General features: G+C 32.4%; 1 protein-coding gene across 1 annotated transcript in view; it reads right to left on the bottom strand.

The window, feature by feature from the left end:
• Nucleotides 1-27,088, bottom strand: part of LOC129221487 (uncharacterized) — a 55,569-nt gene that overhangs the window by 17,919 nt on the left and 10,562 nt on the right. Inside the window, exons 2-5 of the mRNA XM_054855969.1 lie at nt 7,258-7,319; nt 7,124-7,180; nt 4,026-4,080; nt 278-369 (exon numbers count right to left, since the gene is read on the bottom strand). Coding sequence (XP_054711944.1) covers nt 278-369; nt 4,026-4,080; nt 7,124-7,180; nt 7,258-7,319 — 266 coding nt within the window. The remainder of the gene's footprint in view (nt 1-277; nt 370-4,025; nt 4,081-7,123; nt 7,181-7,257; nt 7,320-27,088) is intronic.

Raw genomic sequence — 27,088 nt, forward strand, 5'->3', positions numbered from 1 at the left:
CTGATAAGGATGTGAATAGTAGCATATATAGGTAAAGGAAATATTTTTTAAAAAATCACCCTATATTTTAGGCTGGAAAGTATAAAAATTGAACTGTACATGGAGGGTTAAAACAAGAGAGAGAGATTTCGATCCGATGTCCAGAAGACGGAAACTCCGTGACATTAAATAGCTGAGAAATGTCTTAAACTCTCTTTTAGTTTGCAGAAATTTCAATTTAGTTGATCTCTATTGAAAATTCACACTAAAGATACAGAAAATAAAAAAAGTTACTTACTGGATCACTTTGTCCCATTTTTGTTTCTGCAGCTAAATTAATCACAAAATCATAAGGTCCTTCTTCATCTACAAAGGCATTTTGGCATGACACTAAAAAACAATAAGTTAAAAACGATTAACAGCTGAAATCAAAGCTTTTGACGATAAACTGACTGATAGATATGAAATTTTAAACTTCTAGCAGAGACAACACTTTTAGAAAATGCCAAACATACATCATATATCATATTCACTGTCGTCACACTGAAAAAATATGAAATAGAGCACTAGATTTTAATTTAAATTATGTCCTTTTTGAACATTTTCTGAAGATCTATTATACTTAGATCTAATTGTTTAAGTTAAATAAAATATAGACCTCAGCTTTCTAAATTTTAAAAATTTGCAAAAAGCACATTTGAACTACTTATAATGCTTTTTTATTCATATATTAAATGTTTCACTTTTTTTGAAACCCCACACCAAGTGGAAAGCAAATTTTGAAAGAATGATATTTTGATTATTAATGCCTCATAATAAAACTTTCTTTTATCCTTACATGAGAAATTATTAAAACTTACAACTTCAGATGTTTTAAATCAACTGATTGTTATGTTGTACATTGCTGTTTTATATGAGAAATTTGATGCCTAGTTTCCCCCTGATCCCATCTGGTTTCTGACAATGCAAAATTTCCAAAGGAATTTATTTTTGTCATGTCAAATAAATACTCAAGGGATCTTTAACATGCGATTTAAAGTATGCTGATGATATTCTGTACCTTGGAAATCCACCAAATGGAACCAGAGTAAGCAGATGGTTAAATATCTTAAATATAATCATTTAATTAGTGCTATTTAAAAGATAAACATATACAGTAAAATCTCGTTACAACGAATACAAATACAACAAAATATCCATTACAACGAACAAAGCATTCAGTCCTGTTTTAAAACCCATTAAGGAAATGTGTAAAAATTTTCATTTTAACGAAACGATTTTTCTAAAAATTCGTAAAACAAAATGTTTTTTTCAACGTCAGTTTGAATACTTCTTACTAATTGCTTTCTTTGGAAATTAAAAAATGACTTTCATAAGTCGTAACATAAAAACTCTGTTTGTACTTCTGAAATCGAGCCATTCAATGTGGAAACCTGCTCATGCTAAAACATAAGCTGATGTGCGAGATAGAGTCACTGTAGCAGCCTTAATGTGAGACGACAAATGCCAATGTCTAGTCATGTGCAATAAATTTCTGCTTGCCAAGCATGAGGCACCTTGGGGATTTGCAAGGGGGTGAGAAAAATTTCAACTTTGCTTGTGGTTAGTGAAGTGTGTGACTTTCATAAACTATAATCTTTTATATATGATATTATAAACTACAATCTTTTATATATGATATTATAAACTATAATCTTTCATAAACTATAATCTGTCATCTGGGAACAAACTTCTCATACAAAAAGAAATAATACACTTTGTGAAAACAACCGATGAATAAAACGTCAGTGTTTAATATTTTTCTCTTTCATTCTTCAGAATAATTAATGTGTTTAATTATATTATCGTTAGTTACGGTAAGTGTTGCAATTTTAATTGTATTAGAGTGTAAATTTGCAAAATTGACACTTTAAAATAAAGAAAGTTTTAAGAAGTTCCCTCTGCAACGAATATTCTGCTGAAACGAAAAACTTTATTCGTCCCTTGGAGTGCACTGTAACAGGATTTCACTGTATAGGGTTCACTGTTTGGTATTCAACAAACCAAAACCAACATTATAAAATATTCAGGGTTCATACCCTATTCGGATGAAAAAATTCCATGACTTTTCCAAGACTTTTTCATGACTTCATAAAAAAATTTCATGACCTTGTTACATGATGAGAATAGTACTATTTAAATTCAAACTGGAAATTTTTTGGAAATGAGCATTAAGGAAACTTCTACGTGAATGCTTCTACCTCATCGAAACACTTACTTGAGATTGAAAAAATCAGTGTACACTTAAAAACTAAACTCTATTCTTATTTGTCTTCATCATATAACTTTTAGTAAAGTTAGTAAAACTACAGTGAATGAAATATAACGGTGCTTAAATGTCTAATAATCTTTATAAACAGGTAAAATGATAATGAATGGGACAAAGGTTGAATGAGTCATTAAAATTAAGTTTCAATAAATTTGCTTCAAAGGTTGCCTTTTAGCATCAGCAGTGCATTTAAGTATACACATAGCTTGACAGTACTTTGGTTCATTAAAGAAAAGCCATTCTTCAGTAAATTCATGTTTCTAAACCAAATATTTATATTTAAAAAAAAGAAAGAAAAACATTCAGTAGCGAATAAATCTTCTGATTCAAATGTACTTGTTTACTTATTTGCACATTTTCAAATGCATATAAATTAATAGGTTCAGAAATTCCTGAACATAGGGTTTGATTCCTGACATTGAACATAGCAGTGGGTCGCATGGATTAGTTCTGCGGGGCGTATGTTGGGCAGTACTGTTTTAGAGTATTAGAATTCCCCTATTTCTGTGTTTTATCACCTGACTAAAGATCTACATTTTCTAAAACTTTCAACAAATTGAGATAAGCTCTGATAAATTTAGAAATAAAGTTTTTACGAGTGATGGAAACAAACTCGGATGCAATTGAATTGCATTTTTTAAGTGGGCGTGGCAAAATCAAGAATGTGCAAGTTCGGTACTACAGAATATAAAAAGTCTTGAAAATAATGGTAAATGCAAAACGAGTGATGTCCAAGCAGTAAAATCACATTGCAAAAAAAGACGAGCGGCTGCTACAGAAGTGGATGTAATGAGATTTCAAAATTCAGAATTGTTTTTGCGATCATTCAAATTTCCAGTTTTAATATGTAAGACTGTTAAATCACTCAATATTTCTGATGTTCTTTTAGCAACTGTTACTTTCTCTTTGCCCAGGACATTTTTTCATGACTTTAAATAATTTTCCATGACTTTGAACGAAAATTTCAATTTTCCATGACTTTTCCAGGTCTGAAATTCACTAAATTTTTTTCCATGACTTTCCAGGACTTCCATGACCCGTACGAACCCTGAATATTCCATAAAAATTCATTTCATTAAGTAACTTAAAGATGCTAATTTGAGAAATTTTCATTCCAATTCATGCCAGGTATAAAAATGGAAAAATTAAACTCTCTTCTAGGGGGATGGCAGGGGTGTTCACCTAAAGGGGGGGGGGTAGGCACAGAATGCCCATTAAAAGTTTTAGAGGGGCTGTTTTGAGGGGTATTTTTTATTTTGTAGGGGAAGGTCTTCACAATATTTAGGGAGGTGCCCTTGCTCTTAGTGATGGTGGTCACCCCTGGGGGAGGGATAATAAAATTACTAAGAACAACAGCTAAATCCAGATTTTCAGAGCCTCAGCCCTCAGTCCTACTCCTATAATTATTTTCACTTATATCTGCTTTGGTAAATTGTCATGCTCATAATACAACAATTGCATCACAATCAAAGAAAACAGGGTTGCATGAAATGCAGATTTTGATGAACATTTTAACATGTGTTTATAAACGCTTAAGAACAGGCACACTAATTTATGTGTTACCATTTTAGCTTCACAAGAGAAATTACATAAATTTCATTCTATTTTATTTCTATTTAGCTGATAAGATTTTAAAAAAGTTTTGAAAAATAAAGATTTTAGAAAACATTCTTTAAGAAGTTTATAATATCACTAAAATCAATTACTTAAAAGAATAGTTATTTGTATTTAAACGTACCTGAATTTATTAAATTTGCACTCTTAAATTCCACTAAATTGCTAGAGAATATGTCCTGCAAAATAAGTCAATAAATAAGTATTGTAAAAAAAAGCATGTAAATATTTAAAAGTAATAAATCATACCAAACAGAAAGGTTATTAGAAACAATATGTTTGGAGTAAGTTCGAATGTGAATATCATTCCGAGAGTGTGCAGAATACATGAAGACGATTTTACCTCATTACAATTTCTTCCCCAAATATACAGGATTCTTGTCATAATAAAACATATTAAATTACATATTACATATAAATAAAAACAATGAAAAATATCTCTTTGCATAAAGTAAAAAGAAAAAATGTACAGAAGTTGTATTATCCTTTGATTAATATCTTTATACTATATTTGCAGCCCCCCGTGCACTTCAAAGTGACAATGGTTCTGAGCTCAGTAATCAAATTGTTGAAGAAGCTTGTACAATGTGGTCGGATCTAAAAATAAAGCACAGAAAATCTAGGCGCAGTCAGGCTCAAGGTTCTGCCAAACGTACAAACCAGGATGTTGAAAACGTGCTAGGTTCATGGTTCGAATGCAATAAAGCTAGTAAAGGATCTGAAGGGCTACGCCTAGCACATTAATGAAAAAACAGGGCATTTAATGAAGGTATCAACCGTATTCCTTACGAAGTAATGTTTGAGGCGCCTGTTAAAAGTAGGTTTGAAAACGTCATATTTCCCGAATGATTCTTTCCAACCTTTAAGCGGAAGAACTTCAGACTTGAATCAAAACAATTAATAATGCTCTAAAAAACGCAAATGGCGAAATTGAGTATGATTCTAATGTGAAAAGTAATGATCCATTGATATATGACTTTCCTTAAGCAAGTAATTTTGTGATCCAGAAGGAGGATTAAAGAGCAGTTCATGCTATACAGAGCCAGTAGCAAAACATCAAATGAATGGTAAAGAAAGTTTATAATTAAGGTTGAAAATGTATTTAAAGTTTTTATTAAGTTCTGAATTAATAATGTTTTGGATGATTTCTCATGCAAATGCAGTTGACGAATTGGTAATGACTTTTCTTGCCGATTCGTCAGTGAGACATCACTCACGTTTTGCTGCAGCATTATAAGTTCTATTCAATTAAAGATAAAAGGAATGTGTTATATGGAGAGATGACCATTCATAGCGTGCTTTGGCATGCAGTTCATATTTTCCTACATGATTTTAACATTTTGATTTTAACATTTGGAATCTACAAATAAAAACTAATGCTTAAAATTTATTCCCTGTCTCATTTTTACGGACTAAAACTCAATAGTTTTAAATGTTAAGTTTTCTTCAGGCATTGTTGGTGACACAATGAAACTAGATGTTGACAGAGCAAGAAGTGATCTACAAAATTTATTATCAGTGTTATTAGAGATTCAAAACAAAGAGGGACTCTTGGGAACAAAAGAAGGAAAACTTTCAGTGTTAAAAGTTCACAATGTGTGAAGATTTTATTTTTCTGACAATGTTCCAAATCCAGTTATATCACTTCTAGAATGTGTCAGAAAGGCATCCCTTTCTAGGGATCATGGATATCAGGGATGCCCCCCCCCCCCAAGTTCAATGGCACAAATCCTCTCCGCTAAAAATATTCTCAACCCTTGTTACCTTTTTAATTTTTAGCTCTCTTTTTTTATTCTATTTATTTTTTTTTTAAATAAATTTATTTACTAATTTATTTATTTTTAATTATTATTATTATTACTTTATTAGAAAAGTTCTGTGCTATGCGAATCACATACCAAATACACACACACACAAACTAAATAAATAAATGAAATAAAATATTAAACAGAATAAAATAAAATAAATTAAAAATAAAGCAAAATAAAAATTTAAATGAATAAATAAAATAATTTAAAAAATCTCCCCCCCCCCAAAGAAAAAAAAATTGGATGTCACAACTTGCGCCATAATTCCCCCTCCCCCTGTGTGGGCACCAGTGATATCAATGACGTGTTTCCAAGGGACAGTGCTAGTCTGGTAACTGCAAATGTAAAAAAATGTGGCAAGCTCTAATTCTGTCATAATAGTCTGTGTTTAAATAAGTAAAATTACAAATAAATGCAAAAAAAAAAGAAGCCTTTTTTTCTCTAGAATACAGGTTTAGTCAGTTCTTCATATTGAATCTTTTTGCATTATAAGTTTTAAAAAATGTATTTAATTTTTGATTCAGGTCTTAATTTGATAAAGCATAAAAGCTATCTATCCTAACTCAAGCATACAAGATTAAAATATTTCCAAACGTGTCTACAATTTTAGCCTCTGCTGCATACTTGCATAAGTATGCTGCCCTTTTATTTTCGAAGAGAAAATGGAAAACTAGCATCTGTTCTTACTTTCAGGAAACAATTGGGAACGTTTTAGCGCATTTGTTGGGAAAAAAAACCTTTTGAAAAGAATAAATCATAATAGGTAAGGTTAAAAGTTATGTTTATTTGAATCTTGATTTTTATAGTTTCGCGATAGCAACTTTTGTGAGTTGTTGCTTTAGTCTAAATTAAAAAGCATGACAATTTTGCTTCTTTTTTTCTCTCAAATGAGGTTAATTTTTTCCACAATTTCCTGTAAGAAAAATAAGCTTATTTCAAACTTGTTGTTTCTTGCACTTTGGAACAGGTGAGATCATCATGTAAATAAAACCGTTAATCAATCGCCAGAAGTAATAAAACTATAATGGGATGCGTCAATTTATTTTCTTTCTTTCATGTTTAGGTGACAAAGGGTAAACAAGAATCGGGAAAATGTTCAGATCTTCGAGTACTAATCCGGAAAAAAAAATGTCTGACGTTTTGCCTTGCGTATAATTTACCTTCCACTTTCATATCTCGTTTCTTGTATTGAACTTCATGACGTATATGTTAGTAAGTACTACTCATGAAATATTTGTTTTTTTCCCTTTACTTTATCATCTAAATCTTTCGTTATAATCTTGATTATAAAATGTAAAAAAAAAAAAACTTTGAAGGGAAAAAAATCAATTTTCCACGCTGAGTGAGATGACGTGTTCATGTTAATGAGACTTGAAAGTATATTGACTACTAAAATACAAAAAAAAAATCTTACTTGGTGATGCTTATTTAACCAGGCTGTCTGTGGAGGTACTTTATCTACTACCCTAACCTATGCAAAAGAAAAGTTAAAATTAATGCGCGAAAAAGTGTTTTAAAAATAAAAAATGAAATTTCCACAATAGTTACCTTTGTAACAAGTTTATTTGAAACTAAATATTCAACTATATGTCTTCCAATAAAACCACAACCTAATGTAATAGAAGGAAAAAAGATTAAGTTAGAGACAAATGGGGGAATACGGAACACATCTTAATAAAACATTCTACAGAAAATTCTTATGCAATAAAGCATTAAAATAAATAAAATACCCAATAAGTTCGCAAAGATTTGAGCAAAAAATAAAACAGATAGTTCTCAGGATAATGATTCCTAGAGTTATCTGAAACACGATCTACATATTTAAACAGGAAAAAAAAATCATACTAAAAAGTATTAACAGCAAAGAATAATGAAATTATTTAGATCTATTATTACATAAAAGTACAGCACTACTTTCGTACTGACAATAACGCAAATAAAAATCATCCATAACTTAATCACAAATAGTACGGTGCAAATAGACCGAAAAAAGGTCTAACCTCAACATCCAAAGTAAAAGTTTCCCGTCAACTCCAAATTGTTGTGTACTGTCCACATATTGTTTGGTAAAAAGTTACACCGTTTTCAGCGTCGGGTTTTGGGGGGAGGGGGGGAGAAGTTGGTAAATTAGTAGTTTTTACCAGTTTTTTGGAAATATTTAAAAAACTATGGCGTTTAGCGCGAAAAGTGCCTTATACAAAATAATCTACACTAAATTACGAACAAAATGGTCCTAAACATTATTTTGTTAAGTGAACGATTTTAGAGTTAGGGCGGGTGTAAAAGTAGAAAATTTTCGCATTTTTTTAGATTTTTCGGAAAAAAAATTCACTATCACTCTGAAAAAATTCACTATCACTCAGGAAACTAATTTTTTGTATGAGGAGTGTTTTGTAAAAGCAAATTGCGATTTATGGTGCTGGTGGTATGTTTGTGATTAGCCCTTGAAGGAACGACAACCTCACCACCTACTCAAGGGGCTCTACTTTTAAGGGGAAAAAAGCATTCATGGACCGTGGTTATGTAAATCTGTGGCACGGAGAAACCCAAACTTTCTCTAGACAATGCCGCAATAAGAATGAATATATTTTAAACATAGATGATTTTAAATTATAAAAATTCATAACAATTATGATTTATAGTTATATCATTTTTAATAACATTTTTATAAGTGCTGCTTTTGAAGTTTTTTCTTTAGAAAATAGGCTTTTTTGCCTGTATATTGCAACTATATTTTATCAAACTTTTTGACGTTCGTAAACTGAGTTCAATACTAATATTTAATAAAAATGTAGAATGTTGAATGCGACATATTGTGATGCAAAGTATTCACCAGTATTCAGTCCTCTTCAAGCATACCACCGTCCTCTTCTAGATCTTTGTCTATGATATAAGTGCCCCTGTTATTACTTCCTAGACCTGAACAATTACTGTACATGCTTGAGCAGTTTAGACCATTACTTCTGCACTCGCCCAGTTATGGACGCATTCGGCTTTTTAAACGCGCACTATGAGGGAAAGTAATTCCTTGGGAGTTGCAGAATGCATTGTTGTAATTAATTAAAGTGAAAAAAACCAACGTAAATAAAGCACAAATATTGAAGAAAATACAGCATATAACTATTTCAAGGCTACAATGGAGTTTCTTCATCGGTGCAAAAAGCTCACCAGCACAACCAGAAGTTGCGAGAGAACTGACAGCAACCAAATGGACACCGGTATTTATACCAAAGAGGACCAACTAATAAGATTGTTGTAATTGGTCTCAGGTATTCACCAATCTTCTTTCACCCCCACTGGAGGTAAATTCTTTTTTTCATCCAGCCGCTGCTGAACTTGGTGGTAGGTTCTATATGAATGCTGCCTGGTAGCTGTTGAAGTGAGGGTAAGCCAACTTGTGTGTGTGTGAACAATGAATGTATGGGCTGCTTTGCAATAGCCTGCAAGTAACACTGGTATCGAAAGCTATCTAGATCTTCAGTATTCTTTCAAGAAAGAAATACTTTTCTGCGCACACCTTCTCCTGCTGATTGTCTTTCTTTGGTACCACCATTTTCAATTTGTTTTCTGATGGTGTGTGAACATTCAACAAGACTAGTAAGTTCATGTCATCACCGATCACACAAGCTTCAATTCCATTCTTAGCTTTATTAATCGCTGTTAAAACTATAAATAAATCATCGTCACGCGATGCTTGATGAACTGTGCAACCGCCTCTTTGCAAGTACATTGTCAGGAGAGAAATAAGGCACATTTTTTTCTTAGAAATTCACTTTGGTTGATAGTTACATCGATTGAGTCTTCAACTTTGACTTCAATGTTAGTGGTAGAACGTGATCTACGTAATTGTTCTTCATCTTTTGTGGTTCCTTGCTCGTATTCATCAAAAACAAGTTGCTGGCCTATAATGAGCAATTACGTAATTTATGCATTGCTCGCAAATCTGTCTGAAAATAGCTGGGAGACGTCAGAAAACACGATGAAGAAGGTGATGTTCATCAATGATGTAGGACACTTTTTCTAAATAAGGGGTGATCGATGATTCATTTGAATCTGGAACCAAGGGTGGAGGATATGCACATAATTAAAATTAAAATACAGGGCGAGCCCGCTTATTAGAATATCGGTTAAAAGAATATCCCGCTTAATATAATACATTTTCAATGTACCAAACCAATGTAATGTGTTATTTTTATCCCGGTTTTTGGAATATCCCGCTTATTAGAATATTTTTTCGTGGCAAAAACAGTATTTCTTAAAGTCTCTCATATTTTCTTACAGTGCACACCATCCGATGTGAGAGAGTATTAGGCAGGGGTGCACGTGGACTCAAGTAAAATTTTCTGAAGGCAGTGTGAAATTTTCTGAAACTATGAGGAAGCTCGACCCTTCTCCCTCCCCAGTAAAAACTCTTCAAATTATGCATAAAAAAATCATTTAAATCATAGATAAAAATTATTTTTCAAGTTTTTTTTTATTTTTTAGAATAATTTTTCCGTTTTAGAATGTGTTGTCAACCAAAAAATGTCGGAAATTTCTGAAATTTCGGATCACAAACACCCCTGGTATTAGGGTTCACACATACAGTGGTGTTGCTAATTGTCATAGACTTGGTAATAGAGGCTAGAGACTGAACAGCTAACTTTCTTTTCTAGTCTATCTCTGAATGTTTTGTTTTCAATCTTTTTTGAAGCTAGTAGTCTAACTTCAAGTGCTTTATCACAGTTAACGCAAATTGCAGAAAACCGGTTCTCGTTCCCAGTATTTCTACATTTCTAACTCCATGTGGTGCCTCTTAGTTTCTTTTAGACTAGAATACGATTGTACAATATTACTTTTTAATAAAATTGTTTAGTTATTTCTGTTTACGGAGGAGGTAGAATTGCATTTTCCAAAAATTCTTTAAAATGCGAAAATTTTCTACTTTTACACCCGCCATAACTCTGGAATCGTTCACTCGACAAAATAATGCTTAGAACCATTTTGTTCGTAATTTAGTGTAGATTATTTTGTATATTACACTTTTCGCGCTAAACGCCATAGTTTTTTTAAATATTTCCAAAAAACTGGTAAAAACTACTAATTTACCAACTTCTTCCCCCCCCCCCCAAAACCCGACGCTGAAAACGGTGTAACTTTTTACCAAACAATATGGGGACAGTATACAACAATTTGGAGTGTACGGGAAACTTTTACTTTGGATGTTGGGGTTCATGTCTAATTGCACTGTACTAAAAGAATGGTACGGCAGTCAAGCGCAAGGTACTCGAATCAGAATCTAATCTAAGATACAGAACTTTTGTACCTCTCCTTTACAGCTGAACCAAGAAGCTTTTTTTTAAAAAAAAAAAAAAAGATATGTATTAAGATTTTTTCGACACCTTGACAACAGGGTTGGCAAGGTTTCGGACACTACAGTAAAAACCACGGTAAAAACCCTGGTTTTTACCGTCCTGTCCAAAAGTGTCCAAAACTATGTTTTTAGAAAAATTGTATTTTGTGAAAAAACATTAAAAACAGAATAAAATGTATTAAAGTAATGCTTTAGATTTAACATTTATTCAATAAGAACATTAAATGTATTTGTGCAGCTGATTTTAATCTAGTTACATAGAAGTTGAATTCTTGATTACAATTTCAATTTGTATGCATGAGTCTATTTCATTTTTTATTTATTATTTTTTTGATAATAGTAACCAAATTTACCTATGTTTATGCATGTGTGCAAATGAAAGCAGGATTGGCAAGGATTTTACCATCCTGTTCAAAACTCTTGTGTCCGAAAGTGCCTAAAACTATTTTTTGAGAAACTATATTTTGTGAGAAAATATCAAAAACAGAACAAAATGTGTCAAAACTATTTTTTGGATTATTTAATACATTTATTCAATGTGGATATTCAAGTATGAATAATAGTATATAACTTATTTATGCAGCTGATTTTAATCTAGTTACGTAGAAACTAAATTCTTCATCACAAATTTCAATTTGTATGCAGGATTTTTTTTTTTTTTTTTCATTAACCAATTTTTTTTTTAACATTTATGCATGTGTGCAAAAGAAAGTGTTCAAAATATAGTTCAATAATTGACTTAAATGCAATAAATTACGAATTTTTGTAGTTACAGAATGTACTATATTAAAAATATGAACTAAAAAAAGAAGAGCACAAGGGTTTTATAATTAAGTGTTTAATCATCAATTTCTTGTTCTTTAATCTATGATTAAAAAAGTAATTTTCATTAAAACATTATGTAAAAATTATTTGCAAAAACCATTAAAAAAATAAGCTTTTTTTTCACCACAATATTTATTGCACATTTAATAACATTCCTTTGAGTTATAAATGGAACTGAAATTAGTTATTTTGGTAGTGTTGTGTATTTCTTTTCATAACTCTACCAACTGTTACATAAGGAAGTTTTTACGTGCTAGTTACTGATATTTTTTTAGGTAAAATATTTTTTAAACGAACATTTGGGGAAAAATATTATCAAATACTCATTAATTAAACCTCATTAATATCTATATTTATGTATTACGAATATTGCATTAAAACAAATTGATTAGATTACACTCCTTTAGCTTTAGCATAGTTTTGGACAGTTTAAGACAGTTTTGGACAGTAAAACCCACCTGTCCTGTCCTAAACCAGTTTTGGACAGTCCAAAACCCAACCCCGCTTGACAATCTAATTTCGTCGCACCTAAATCAAAATAAATGAATTCTGTAGATGATGTTTCTTTGCCAGCATCATATCAATGCAGGGAAAATAACCTGCAGTACACATAGCAAACACCTAGGTAACTGCAGGCGGTCTGCAATATCTACTGGTGTTGCTACTTGCAAAGGGGGGAAAAACGAATGCATTCCAAAAAAGGCAAATTTCAAAACAGTAGTGCAGAAATGAACATTTTGTTTCTTATTTTAATTTTGTTTGCATAACTTTTTTTCCAGGGTTGGTTTAAAAGTTTTTTTTATTCTATTATATTTTAGTAGTCAAATAACATGATTTTTTGGTTTTAACCAGTTTTTTTTTTATAAAACACTATTTGCAAGAAGAAAAATTCTGATTTTTGGGAAAACATGAAGACTTTAGAAACTAATAGTTAATAAATTTTTAATACTCACATTTGTACCTGATTTTTTGATGATCAATAAAATAGTTAAGGGATAATCTTGTAATTTCATTTCTTCATAAATAGAGCTTTCCATAAGGGAAAATATTGTTTGAAAATCTATAACTACTAAAAAAAAAATACTACACGTAAAAGGACCTTGAGGTAAATAATCAAAGAAACAATTTTCTGTGAGAGTTAAAACATACCTAATTATAAATAACCTAGAATAAAATATTGTAAATCAATTTCCTCATAATCGTAGATTTTTGCTATAAATGAATAAATAAAAGTAAAATTAAAATCCTCTTCAGGATAAGAAGTATTTTGCAGTGTCTACAAACGAATCACAAGTATATGGACTGTACATTACACAACTTTAAAAATCAAAAGATCAACGCATATTTTATTTAAAGACAAGAAAAAAAAAGGGGTACAGATCATGTAATAATTTACCAAATGTATCAATAAGAACAATTATAAAAAGTAAAGAATGAAAATTGAAAATCATTCTAAAAGCCTTGCTCAAAATAATTACAAACATTTATTTGTTAACAAACACAAGATGGCAACAGTTAAAAAGTTTAAATCATAGACTAATAATAAGAGTAGACCGAGCTATGGCAACCCTTTTGCTGCTCATAAACCAAACCATGTGACTGGTGGATATCCTAGCAACAGCGGGCATTGATCGTAGCAGACGATCAACGCGAGCGAGCAATAAAATAAATAGAATTGATGGAACACGGAAGAATGATCTTTTATGGAGTCCGATTTGTAAATTTGTTGTTCTAAGTTGTAAATATTTTGTTTATATAGTGAGATTTTCGTTTAGATAGTATTGTGCATTTTCTTTATTCAATTTCAATAACTCTCTAAACAATTAAAGGTTTCAAGCGCCCAAAAAGAATTGGCAAACAGTAAGATTTTTACCTACAATTTCAATTTAAGATACCGATTAGTACATTTTTTGGGTTAACGCAAAACGTTTACGCCATTACGTTTACGCCAACGCTGACGTAGTAGTTCCGAATGAAATAAAAGTTACTGAAAACTGTGATCAAAAACTAATTACTAATGTCAAAATAATGCACAAACTAAAAGAAAAACAGTTCAATCATCTCTGCACCTGGAAAAAAAATTATAATAAAAACACATTACATCTTAAAATACATGTCGAGAGCTAAACTATAGATAATCCTGCCATCTAGCAACCATGCTGCCAAAGTTTTCGTCAAGCCTCTTCCACTAGTCACATGATGTATCCATGAACCAATTTTTTCCATAGACTAATAATAAGAGTAGACCGAGCTATGGCAACCCTTTTGCTGCTCATAAACCAAACCATGTGACTGGTGGATATCCTAGCAACAGCGGGCGTTAATCGTAGCAGACGATCAACGCCAGCGCGAAATAAAATAAATAGAATTGATGGAACACGGAAGAATGATCTTTTATGGAGTCCGATTTGTAAATTTGTTATTCTAAGTTGTAAACATTTTGTTAATATAGTGAGTTTTTCGTTTAGATAGTATTGTGCATTTTCTTTAGTCAATTTCAATAACTCTGTAAGCAATAAAAGATGCAAGCGACCAAGAAGAATCAGCAAACGGTAAGCTTTTTACCTACAGTTTCAATTTAAGATACCGATTAGTACATTTTTGCGTTAACGCAAAACGTTTACGCCATTTCGTTCACGCCAACGCTGACAGCTCCAAATGAAATAAAAGTTACCAAAAACTGATCAAAAACTATTACTAATGTCAAAATAATGCATAACTAAAAGAAAAACAGTTCAATCTCTGCACCTGGAAGTTTTTTTTAATGAAAACACATTGTCTTAGAATACATGTCGAGTGCCAAACTATAGATAATGCTGCCATCTAGCAACCATGCTGCCAAAGTCTTCGCCAAGCCCTTCCACTAGTCACATGATACATCTATGAACCAATTTTCTTTATCAGTAAGAATGAGAAAGCTCAGTCTACTCTTATTATTAGTCTATGATTTTTTCATCAGCAAGTCCGGAAAAGCTCGGTCTACTCTTATTATTAGTCTATGGTTTAAATCATCGCGATTTTCCGGTCATTTTCCGACAATAAAAATCACGCGAAATAAGCAGACGACAGTATATTACGATTTATTTTTAACACGCTTTTATTAGCTTCACCCATAGACTAATAATAAGAGTAGACCGAGCTTTCTCATTCTTGCTGATAAAGAAAATTGGTTCATAGATGTATCATGTGACTAGTGGAAGGGCTTGGCGAAGACTTTGGCGGCATGGTTGCTAGATGGCGGCATGGTTGCTAGATGGCAGCATGGTTGCTAGATGGCAGCATGGTTGCTAGATGGCAGCATTATCTATAGTTTGGCACTCGACATGTATTTTAAGACAATGTATTTTCATCAAAAAAAACTTCCAGGTGCAGAGATTGAAATGTTTTTCTTTTAGTTATGCATTTTTTTGACATTAGTAATAGTTTTTGATCAGTTTTCGTTAACTTTTATTTTATTTGGAGCTGTCAGCGTTGGCGTGAACGAAATGGCGTAAACGTTTTGCGTTAACGCAAAAATGTACTAATCGGTATCTTAAATTGAAACTGTAGGTAAAAATCTTACCGTTTGCTGATTCTTCTTGGTCGTTTACATCTTTTATTGCTTAGAGAGTTATTGAAATTGACTAAAGAAAATGCACAATGCTATCTAAACGAAAAACTCACTATATTAACAAAATATTTACAACTTAGAATAACAAATTTACAAATCGGACCCCATAAAAGATCATTCTTCTGTGTTCCATCAATTCTATTTATTTTATTTCGCGCTGGCGTTGATCGTCTGCTATGATTAACGCTCGCTGTTGCTAGGATATCCACCAGTCACATGGTTTGGTTTATGAGCAGCAAAAGGGTTGCCATAGCTCGGTCTACTCTTATTATTAGTCTATGATTTCACCTGTATGTATGTATGTATGTATGTATGTATGTATCTTGTAACGGAATCTTGCAGATCAAATTTCGCCCACTTCCTGCGATCGGATTCTTTTGAAATTTGGCACGCGACCTGAGACCCGATGGCAATGCAATATTCTATAAACAAATTAATTAACTCTTTTAATTGTTAGTTCCTCCAATTTTAATGAAAATTTTGGCATAAATCCAACAATGTGAAAAAGGAAAAATATAAAAAAATACATTAATAAATGCTCGCAAAAATTATTTAAAAATATCTACAAAAACCTTTCATTTTTCTGTATCAGACAAAATTTGTTCCAATGTTCCAAGGTAATTAGAACATGAAATATAATTGTTTTTAACTAATTTCATGCCAAAATTTAGGTGAGCCTTCAATTGGAAATTCATTGCTGATCAGACCATTGTTGAACAAAACTTTTATTCCAATGCATCTCAAAATTTCAAAGTAATATAAATATGATTTCCGCAAATATACATCGATGACTCACAGTAGCTTCCCATCGGGGTGCCCTTGTCTTGACTTTAAGATATGACCTCGCACTCGTTTTATAAATAATTTCGTCGCCTGATAATTCTCCAACATAAGACTAAAAAGCAGAAAAATAAAATAATAGTTTAAAAAACTAAAAAAACACGCTTTCGTAGCAAAATGAACTAAAAAGTGAAAAATAATCTTTGGATGATAGTAGTTGACCAATCACTTAATTTTAATGTAATACAAAAAAGCGTGGGGCGCTCTTATCAGTTGTCTTGAATTTCTTCCATTTGTTGTCCAAGCAAAAATGTAAATAGACAGCCCCCCCCCCCCCCACGCTTTTTTTATTACATTAAAATTAAGTGATTGGTCAACTACTATCATCCAAAGATTATCTTTCACTTTTTAGTTCATTTTGCTACGAAAGCGTGTTTTTTTAGTTTTTTAAACTATTATTTTATTCTTAATGTTGCATTTATACCTAGTGCTATTTTTATTAACACAGAAAAAAAAATCATCCCCCCCCCCTCCCCCCCATGGAGCGATTGGAGTCAAAATTGAAGCAAGGCCTGTTTACATATGGATTCATATTTATTCCAAATTTCATCCGGAACGTAGCATTACTTCTTGAGATAAGGCACTCACAATGGAAAAAAAATAACGTTCGACTGCGCCACACCCTTTTCAGCTATTGACGCCAAAATAGAATTAGCTCTTATACCCTCTAAGGGCTACTTGTCGATACATTTTTGTTTGATTCCGTTCATTATTTCTTGAGATACAGCACTCACAATTGACGACAAAAAACGTTCTATAGCTTGACCCCCGTTTGAGTTATTGACACCAAAATTGAATCAGAACCTGTTTCTCTCAGGGGCAACATACGGACTAAATTTTGTTTGATTCCGCCAGTTACTTCTTGGGGAATAGCAGGCATGCATTACTCAAGAAACGTCCCATTGCTCCACCCCCCTTGGAGAAATTCACGCCGAAAACCAATGGACACAAGTTCACATAGGGGCACATATGTGTACCAAATTTCATTTGATTTCATGCGGTAGTTTTTGCTGTAGAGCAGCCACAAAAAACTGGTCACACACATACGGACATACACACACAGACGGACAGACATTTTCCAAAAATGGGCGAAATGGGGTGAGCAGACCTCAAAATGTTCGAATCTGTCAAAATTCGAAAAATTGCACGAATCCAATACTTTCTTCTATATATTAGATATAGAAGAAAGTAAAAATAGGGGAAATTGGCTTTAAGAAAATCATTACGTTTTTCATTGTAGACATTATTTCTCTTAGTTAAATGCATTTAGGAATACAATTTTTTTCGAATTAAAAAAAAAATCAGGGTAATTAAAAGCCTCTAATAAAAAGACAAGTTCTCAAATCTTTTTTAACCTCAATGAATTCTTCATTTTTGATAGTACATACCTAAATAATGAAAATATTCATAAACGCATATGAATGTTGAACACATTTCAGTCATAAAGATTTGGTCATAAAAATTAATGTTTTTTAATTCTTCCAGCATTCACTGATTTTCACTTTTTTTTAAAAATTATATCAGAAGCAAAAAAGTTCTTCGAAAAGTGAAAATTAGGCATTGAATTTTATTATAAGAGCACACATTGTCTGTTGTTAAAAATTTTTTTCCTAGCTCTGGCAGCATCATCTACCGTGGATGCCAAAAAAATTGAGATTATGATAGAGCTATTTTATTTCTACTCTAAGTGCTCTTCGACTTATTTAGTTTTTTTTTTCTCTTGTCATTTAAATATTCTACAGAGTTAAGATATTTATATTCACTACGAATTGCTTTAATGATACATGATTTACCTCTATAAATCTAAGTAATCAAGTAAATTAGGTATTAAGATGAACTTCTGGCTGAAATATACTTTCAGGGCTATTTTGAAAAGTTATAAAAAAGAAATTAAAGAAATATAAATAAATTAATTAAAACAACAAACTACTTGGTTTTTTTCTTCGTGGAATTTTAGAAAAACTAAGGTGGTTTGTCTTGTATATTTATTTAACTAATAAAAAAAAGTTTAAAATTGATTATAAACGTTGCATTGATTAAAACAAGCTGATGTATGAACCACATAACTGCTCCAATTTAATGGTTGTTAATCAACAGTTTCAGAAAAACACCAACACCATAACGTCACCTGATTTGGGCGCGTCATACACATTAAGGAATCTAAAATCATTTCAAGTATTAGCTAGTTTGTCACGAACTAATGCAAAACAAAAGCTTTTTACAGAGATTGCGTTTCCCAATATCGACAATTTTAACGTGATTCAATGGATAACTCTCTAAACATCGCCCATGGCGTGCGAAATTAAAACTAAATTCTATATATATATATTATATATTTTTTTTTCTGCCAAATTTGTCGCCAACTTGACGATATATCGCCAAGTTAGAAATGTATGAAAACATTTGGGGGAAAACGATTCCGTTTTTCAAAAACACCATTTTTAGAAAAACCACATATTTATAAAAAATAAAAAAATAAATAAAAAACATTCGGTTTCTATCGTGGTTTAAACTAAATAACCATCATTTTTTTTTTTCTAAACTTATACTTATGTTTTCAATTTTTAGCGCAAAAAAAAAAAAAAAAAAAAAGCTCTACTTAACAGCAGCTTATTGAGTGCATACAATACTTAAAAATTAACGTTATCTGTGAGAAAAAATCTCTTAACAATGTTTTAAAGCTCAATATCAGTGAAAATCATGAAGCTCCATTTACTCTTAGAGTTCCCTATGTTCTTCAAAGTTCCAGTTTTATTCCCAAAAATTTCCATTTTTAGCAATGTTGAAAAGATTTTTAGAGAGATTCATAATATAAATATCGAGTTGTAACGCTGGTTTTACGCTAAATATAGCCAATACCGTCAAACCGGCACTGGATTCGGCATCGCGTTTTTGTAGCCTAATTTGCGAGGATATATCGCCAGCTCGGCTACAAACAATAGCAACAAAAAGCTTAACGATATATTGTCAAGTGATCGCTAATTATTGACGGCACTTCAGTTTTCATTGAAATTAAGACCGAATTCCCACAATAAACGAGTAGACCTTTTGGAACATCCGATTGCAATTAAGTAAATCCATCTAAACTCTAAAAACTTTATATGCCAAATTTCAACATTCTAACTGTCGGGTGCCAATACGTTTGCAGGTGACTATTTATGTATGGACGTGACTAAAACACTAGAGCCAGAGATAGATGTACTCGTAGTATAATAGGTGCACAACTCCGTACAGACAGCCACTAGTCGCCATTTAACGCGGGAAACTAGAAGCAAACGGGCAAATGCGTAATGCAACGTTATGCGCAGCCTACCATAAGGCTGCGGCAAAAAGTTTCTTGCGCGCATGCGCTTTTCGGACGCATCCCGTCTACTCGCGAATACTCCTTTTTACTTCGTACAAGGAAGTAAAAAGCGGAGTCACAGCAAAGAGAAAGTGATAACCCAGCTGGCACACGAACATTGGTCGAACGTTATCATATTACATTGGACCAGCGTCGGCATCTTACGTCGGAACCAGGGCTGTGGAGTCGGAGTCGGACTGATTTTTGAATGAAGGAGTCGGAGTCGTTGGAAAACATGCCGACTCCGACTCCGGGCTTCTTTTTTTCTTTCCTTTTCACTGACTCTCCTTGCATTTTTTAAAAATTGATTACCAATTGGTTCGATTACATGTATAAAAAGATACTAATGAGAAAATAACTGCCATTATGGTAATCAGCTAGCTTGAATGCTTACCGAACTTTCTGTAGCCGTCCCCTGGTTTGCTTGCTTTTTAACTTAACTAATAGCAAGTGCCAGCAAACGGTTTTGTTGAATAACATTTTCAAGTAATCACTTTCAAATAAAAATAGAAATATAGTGTTTTGTTCTATCTCAGTTTAAAATAGTAAAAGAAACGTAACAAATTAGTAAGTCGACGCCTGTAGCTAAGGTTGAAACGTTTAAGTGTGATCGGCAAATTCAAAGAAGTTCTGGCTCGAAAGCACGAATCCAAAAGATTCGATGAAATAATCTAATGTTTTTTTCTTTATTAAGACTATTTCTGTAAGCTTGGTTCTCACTAAAAAGTATGGAACAAAATAAGTGTAAAAAATTTCTTGATTACAACACTCAAGAATTGCAGTTAATCTTAAAATCTTCATATTTAGGTTAATTCTAAAGCAGCCAATAAAATTTAAATTAAAAATTTAGCGAAGAAGAAATATAGGTATAGTAAAAGCTATTCGTACAAATTTGTATACCGCCGCGTTTTGTGTAAAATTAGCTCCTGACGCATATGTGCCCTATTTTCGTTGAAATTTTATTGATGAAATATAATTTAAAATATATTCGTGAAAATTTTCAGAATTAAAGTATTTATATTTTTTATAAACTCTGAAATTAACTTTGAGTGTCATCTACTAGATGGATGTCACCAGGGACAAACCACTCCCTCTCAAGAACTTGGATTTAGAAAAAAAGTTTTTTTTCTCTCAAGTTACAGCTTTCAAAAATTGAAAGCACACGATTTGATCAATATATATTTGTTAAACATTAAAGGGGGGCAAATTACAGATAATCATTTTCAAAATTTTTAAAAGGGATTTTTAAGTCATCTCACTTTTTAACTCGTAACTATTGGAAAGTTTGATTTTTAAATTGAATTTCTAACGTTGTATGACGTCTTGGGTTTACAATAAAAAAACAAAATGCTAAATTTTCATAAAAAGGAATTAATATTTCAATCTCTGTTAAGAGGTTTCCCCCTTCCCTTGAATGGAGAGAGGGAGTTTAAAAAATACAATTAAAAAAATTTTTAAAAAAATCCGGAGTCGGAGTTGGAGTCGGAGTCGGGCGTTTCAAAATCCAGGAGTCGGAGTCGGAGTCGGCCATTTTCCTTCCGACTCCGCAGCCCTGGTCGGAACGTACCTTAAAACGGTACGTCGGAAAACGGTTATCCAACGGTTGGTTATTGGTTAGTTTCCAACGTTATTCTAATGTAAAATACAACTGTAAACTAACCATTTACAAAGGTAATTTCGATGTAAAATACAACGTTCAACCAATGTTATTCCAATGTAAAATACAACAGTAAACTAACCATTTAAAAACGTAATTTCGATGTAAAAAGCAACATTTAACCAACATTTTCTAATGTTGTTCCAATGTAAAACACAACAGTAAACTAATACTTTCCAAACGTAATTTCGATGTAAAAAAAAACAACGCTTAACATACATTTTCTAACGTCATTTCACTATGAATTTCAACGCTAAACCAACTATCTTCCAATGTTATCTACTTTAACTGTAGCATTTCATTAATAAAATAAGTATTACGAAGTGCTCTTAGAAGAACGAGTGTAAAGAATAATTTTCAGTCATATTAACATAAAATGATAAAATGGCTGAATTTAATACAATTTATCATTTCCCTATCATTTACAAACGTTTCAATAAAATATGAACAAAAATTAAGACATTGATAATTCTTACCTTTTATTTTTCTGAATAATTACTCCAAAATTATCTTCATAAGCATACATTAGTTTCTTTTTCAGGAAATATTAATTACCAGCAAGGTTATTCTTAAGACAGAATAAAATTTTTGACTTTAAAATTCTGCTATGAAAAATAACCTAGCTTGTTTGAAGGTTCAATTTTGCTTTGACCTGAAATAAGAAAAAAAAAAAAAAAACATACGCGCAAATATTTAGTTAGTAAATCTTCATAGCAATTTAAATGACGTGGGTGAAACTTGAATATTATGAAAAGTACTTATTTTATTGTTTTGCCGAACTATTATACTCTCCCATTTCATTCAAAAGTTCATGTTCACTGATTTTTTTTTATTATTATTAGGGAAGGAATTTTAATGTATTTTATCTATCAACGAGAAAAGCTCATTCAAAGACACAATTTTATTTCTATGGTAAATTGCACATGTAGTTTGTATGATGAGGAAACTATTTTTAAATATTATGCGTTTAAAATTACCGAAGCTAAACAAAGAACAACACGAAATTCTGAAACGAATTCAAAGCATTCACAAAATTCTCCAGAAAACTAGTTACAGCATCTATCAAAAAAAAAAAAAAAAAAAAAAAAAAACAGTTTGAATATGCGCAAAAATTTTAAGAATTTTGATTCATCGGAGACCCCCCCCCCCCCCGAAAAAGAGAAAATACCCCTAGAAACAACCTCTCCCTAAAAACCCCTGCCAAAACGAATTTGTAGAAAAAATTTAAGTAGTTTAAAACGAAAAAATCTGGGCCTGCACACCCACAATGATTTGTCGTGCTTGGAAAACAAATAAATGTAGAATGCATTTAATAATCACACACACACACACACACAAAAAAAAACACAATATTTTATTTTAGTTTTAAATTTATTGAAAGAAAGAAAAATAGTTGGAAAAATGAATTGATTTACTTTGAAAGACTTGAGTACTTGCGAGGATTCAACACTCGCCGTTAGCAAGTACGCCACGTGTGAATGTGTATGAGACCCTGGAATGAAGAAGAAAATGGCTATGCTCCGGCGCACCCCTTCCTCACCCCTTTCAAGTCCTGGGGTCTTAACAAAACTGCAGAGGGGGGGGGGCTTATGGGACGCATTACGCACGCTTCGCTGAACGTGCAAATCAGCAACGAGCTTGTAATAAATGGGCGTAAATGTGAAACAGGTTTGAAGGTTAGAAATAAGTTGGGAATGCGTTTAGTCGGATATAGGTTGGTTTTAAACCATCCTCCGATGCTTCGAATGATCGGATGAGCGTATAAAAAAACCAATATCTAACCAAAACATATTTCCAACCATTGCGATGCAAATTTCAACCTTTCTCCAACGTAAATCCGATGGTTTGTGCAACCTGGGAACTACAACATTCAAAGTGTCTTTGATTCTTCACACTAAATTCATCTTAATTCGAGACAAGTCCTTAGGTAAGAACAAATAAAATTTAAGTGGATGATAAAATGTAAGGCAACAGCCAATAACAAAAACTCAACACGGACACAGAGCAGAAAAATGAGCACAAAGAATGGCTCATATGAATTAGACATTTTTTTGCTTAGAAAACATAAAACCTACTAAAAGGATGCATATATGAGGCAGAAGCAAAGCGATGTAAGTGGCAGAAATTAAAAATTTGGTGATAACCAGTGCAAATGGTACGTGAACCTCTCGACCGTCTTGGAGCAAGAGATAGTACTTGAAGCCCTGGTACCCTGGTAGATGCTCGTGCTGTTATGCAGCATGATTTAGAAAAACTTTTCAATGAAAGCCTACCTAGGACCTTTATCTCTAAATGCGTTTTACTAAAAACTTCAAAATGTCCACTTACATCCCTTTGTTTCTCACTGCCTCATATGTTGTTAAACTCAGTTGTTAGAAATGACAAAAATTCAAATTTGTTCATACTAAACGTTTTTCATAAGAAACGTAAATGAGTAAAATTTGGGGAGGGGGGGAATATCAGGAAATGCTAAATAATATATAAAAAATAATTTCTACTATTTTATTATTTTTAATACATACTTTGTAGTTAAATTACATGATAAAAAATGTTACTTCTTAAAACTTAATATTTTTGAAAGAAAAAATATATATATATATATATATTTCGATTTTTTTTTTTTTTTTATCAACATCATAATTGGCTCGACAGCCCGTTGCAGGCCTTGACCTCCTTTAAGAGATCCCGGCAGGTTGTCCTCCTCTTTGCCGTTGATTGACCTTCAGTTTTTGATTTTAATGATATCAAAATCAGTGTCCACACAGTCTACCCATTGGTTGCTGTCCAAAAGGGGCTGCATTGAAGTCCTTCAATGCAACTCCATCATTTTCCATTCTCAAAAGATGACCAGACCATCTCATTCTGCTTAGTTTGGTAAATTAAAAAAAAAAAAAAAAAAAAACAATATATCTAAAAAGTGTATAAAGTTCAAAAATGTAATCTTCGTCAACAATTTCCAGTCATTGATACTAACACCAAAAATAGTTCGCAGCACTTTCCTTTCGAAGATTTTATCGAAGATTTCGAACATTTTCTCTTCCCTTGCTGTTAATAACCATGTTTCAGAAGCATATGTTAAAACTAGTCTTATGAGAGTTTTGTAAGGTAAAATTTTAGTATTTAATTTTTTTAGGCCTATTAAATTTCCCTATTCACATATCTCGGCGTAAAACGCATAGTGTCATTTGTTTATCGACATTTTCTGGCCGCACGTCATAAAATTGTACTAAAGTGGTACTCTAGTCTACAATGAAATATAAAGTTTTATTCCAAGCAAACTGAAACAGCCACAGTGTGGGTTTTATTCTATACACAAAATGATTTAAAATATTAAAAGTTAAGAAAATTGTATTCAAAGTTTGTATCATACACACTTTTCGATAGCTACTGGGCTTTTTACAACAACCCCCCTCATACAACGCTGAATAATTTCTAAAAAAAAAAAAATCTCTCATAGAAATATTTAGTGACAAACTCAGACGTTTTAGTTTGTCCTACCTAGCCGAAACGTGCATTTTAATGCACATGTTACACGAGAAATTTTTTACGCAATACAATAGCAAACAAAGCTTTACTAACAAAATCGTTTCAGCCATGTTCGCATTAAGAGAGATCAAAGTTATAGGGGCGCCCCAAACTTAAATTTTTGGGCGGACGGAAATTTTTAATCTGCAGAATGAAAAGCAAAATTTTGCCGAATGAAACTCCAAATCTTGCAAAATAATGATAATTTTGCCGAATCGTCGGACAAAATTTGCGAACGAGGAAATCTTTGGAAGGTCACGGTGACTTCAAATCTAGGCGCTCCTGATGGTAGATCGAAAAGTATTTTTTTTTTTTTTTTCAAAGAAACAAATTTTTACAAGTTTTCATTTTAAATCAATGATGCACTTATCCATTCAATCAACAACCTTAAGACATTCAGTGTGCAAATTTTCAGTTTCAGATCGGCAAAAAGTAATCGGTTTAACAACAAAACATTTGGAAATGGTGTTGTGGATATCATAATCTGAAAGCAAATGGTTACCTCGTGCGATTTTCGTGATACAATTACAGGAGTTAGTGTTTCTGAAAGGTGCACGAGAAAAACGAATTCGGATGTCGGCACCCACGAAAATGGTGCAGGGGGGCAGAAGGCGGGAGGAATTATAACTTCGCTGGGGGCAAGTGGTTTTCCATTCCATTTTTGTGATACAATTGTGGAAGTTAGTTTTTCAGAAAGGTATGGGTCCGTAGAAAACGAATTTGGATGTTGCCAACCCCGAAAATGATGCGGGGGGGGGGTGCAGGGAGGCAGTTATAAAAGCGCTGGGGGGCAAATGCTACTCCGTTCAATTTGTGTGATACAATTATGGGAGTTAGTTTTTCAGAAAGGAATTGGCACGAGAAAAACGAATTTGGATGTTGCTAACCCCAAAAATGCCGCAGGGAGTAGGCGGGGGGGGGGGGGGTTATAACTGCAAACATAAAAGAGTCATATATTCAACATTTCTCGGTTTATTACAACAAGTTTTCATAGTGTAAAATTCTTAAATTCGCCAATAGCATTATTATAACGTATAAACAGCCGAATTAAATTACAGACACGTGTTTCGGAGTTATGTTAAGAGCTCCTTTTTCATTGTAAAAGATGTGAGTTTATGAATGAGTTTATGATGATTTGTAGAGGTGTTCCTTTCGGTTGCAGATAATAAAAAGTATTTTTGAACGAAACAAAACATTCCATCTACCACTTTCTCATATTTTCTTTTTATTCCATTCACAATTCTTATCATTCAGAAATGGGGGACCGTATACTTCAGTCGAATGTTAGGGGGTTGTATGTACATTACAAGAAACGATTTACACGTAACGTTATTAAGACAATTTTAGATGAAAGATAATGGAATAAACGCCAAATATAGCTAGATTACAACAAATAATTCATAAAATAATTACTATTTATATAATTTGTAACAATATTTTATTAGGTAAGGAAGATGTTTATCACTGTGAATTTTTGTAAACGTATCAAATATATATTATTGAATAAAATGAAAACTATTTAACTTATACCCAAATTACCCCAACAGACCCTATACAAAATCATTTCAGAAGAATATTTGAATATTTTTCTTACTATGCCAACATAATAAATTTAAGGTAAAAGATCAGAAAAACTACATATTTTCCGTTACGGTCATGTGCTACCAAAACAGTTAAATAAAAACAAGATTATAGAATTATATTTGTAGATATCAACACATAGGCACTTAAGATAAATAAATACCTTTGTGCTGAATAGTAAAGTCAGAACAAACAACGTAAGTAGAAGCACAAATTTGCATCATCCAGATCTAAACATTCGCACATGTCCGTGCACGGAAATCCGCTGCGTCTGCATTTGCATAAAAGTGTTGAGCATTTATTTTTTTTTTGCATGAGCATTTTACCAGTTATAAAATCGCCTGTGGAGCAGGTTCCATTCTGGTCATCAGGGAAACAAATGTGTTGTTATGCTTTTCCCAACCATAACCAGCATCTGGTTGCGGAATCTTCGGACATGCAATGATATCATTTTGCCAAATCATGGCTGGATAGTGTGCTCTTATGATAGCATAGAGAAGAGCTGATTGTGTTAGAGGCATTTTCTCTGACTCGGCAATTTTCTTTTGAAATAAAATGAACCGAACAGAGGCTGAGCCGATTTATAGCAGTTTTGCATATAAAGTTTTCAAACATACCGCTCTAATGCAGCAAACACATCGTCAG

The sequence above is a fragment of the Uloborus diversus genome, chromosome 4 (assembly GCF_026930045.1).
Source record: "Uloborus diversus isolate 005 chromosome 4, Udiv.v.3.1, whole genome shotgun sequence".
NCBI lineage: Eukaryota > Metazoa > Arthropoda > Arachnida > Araneae > Uloboridae > Uloborus > Uloborus diversus.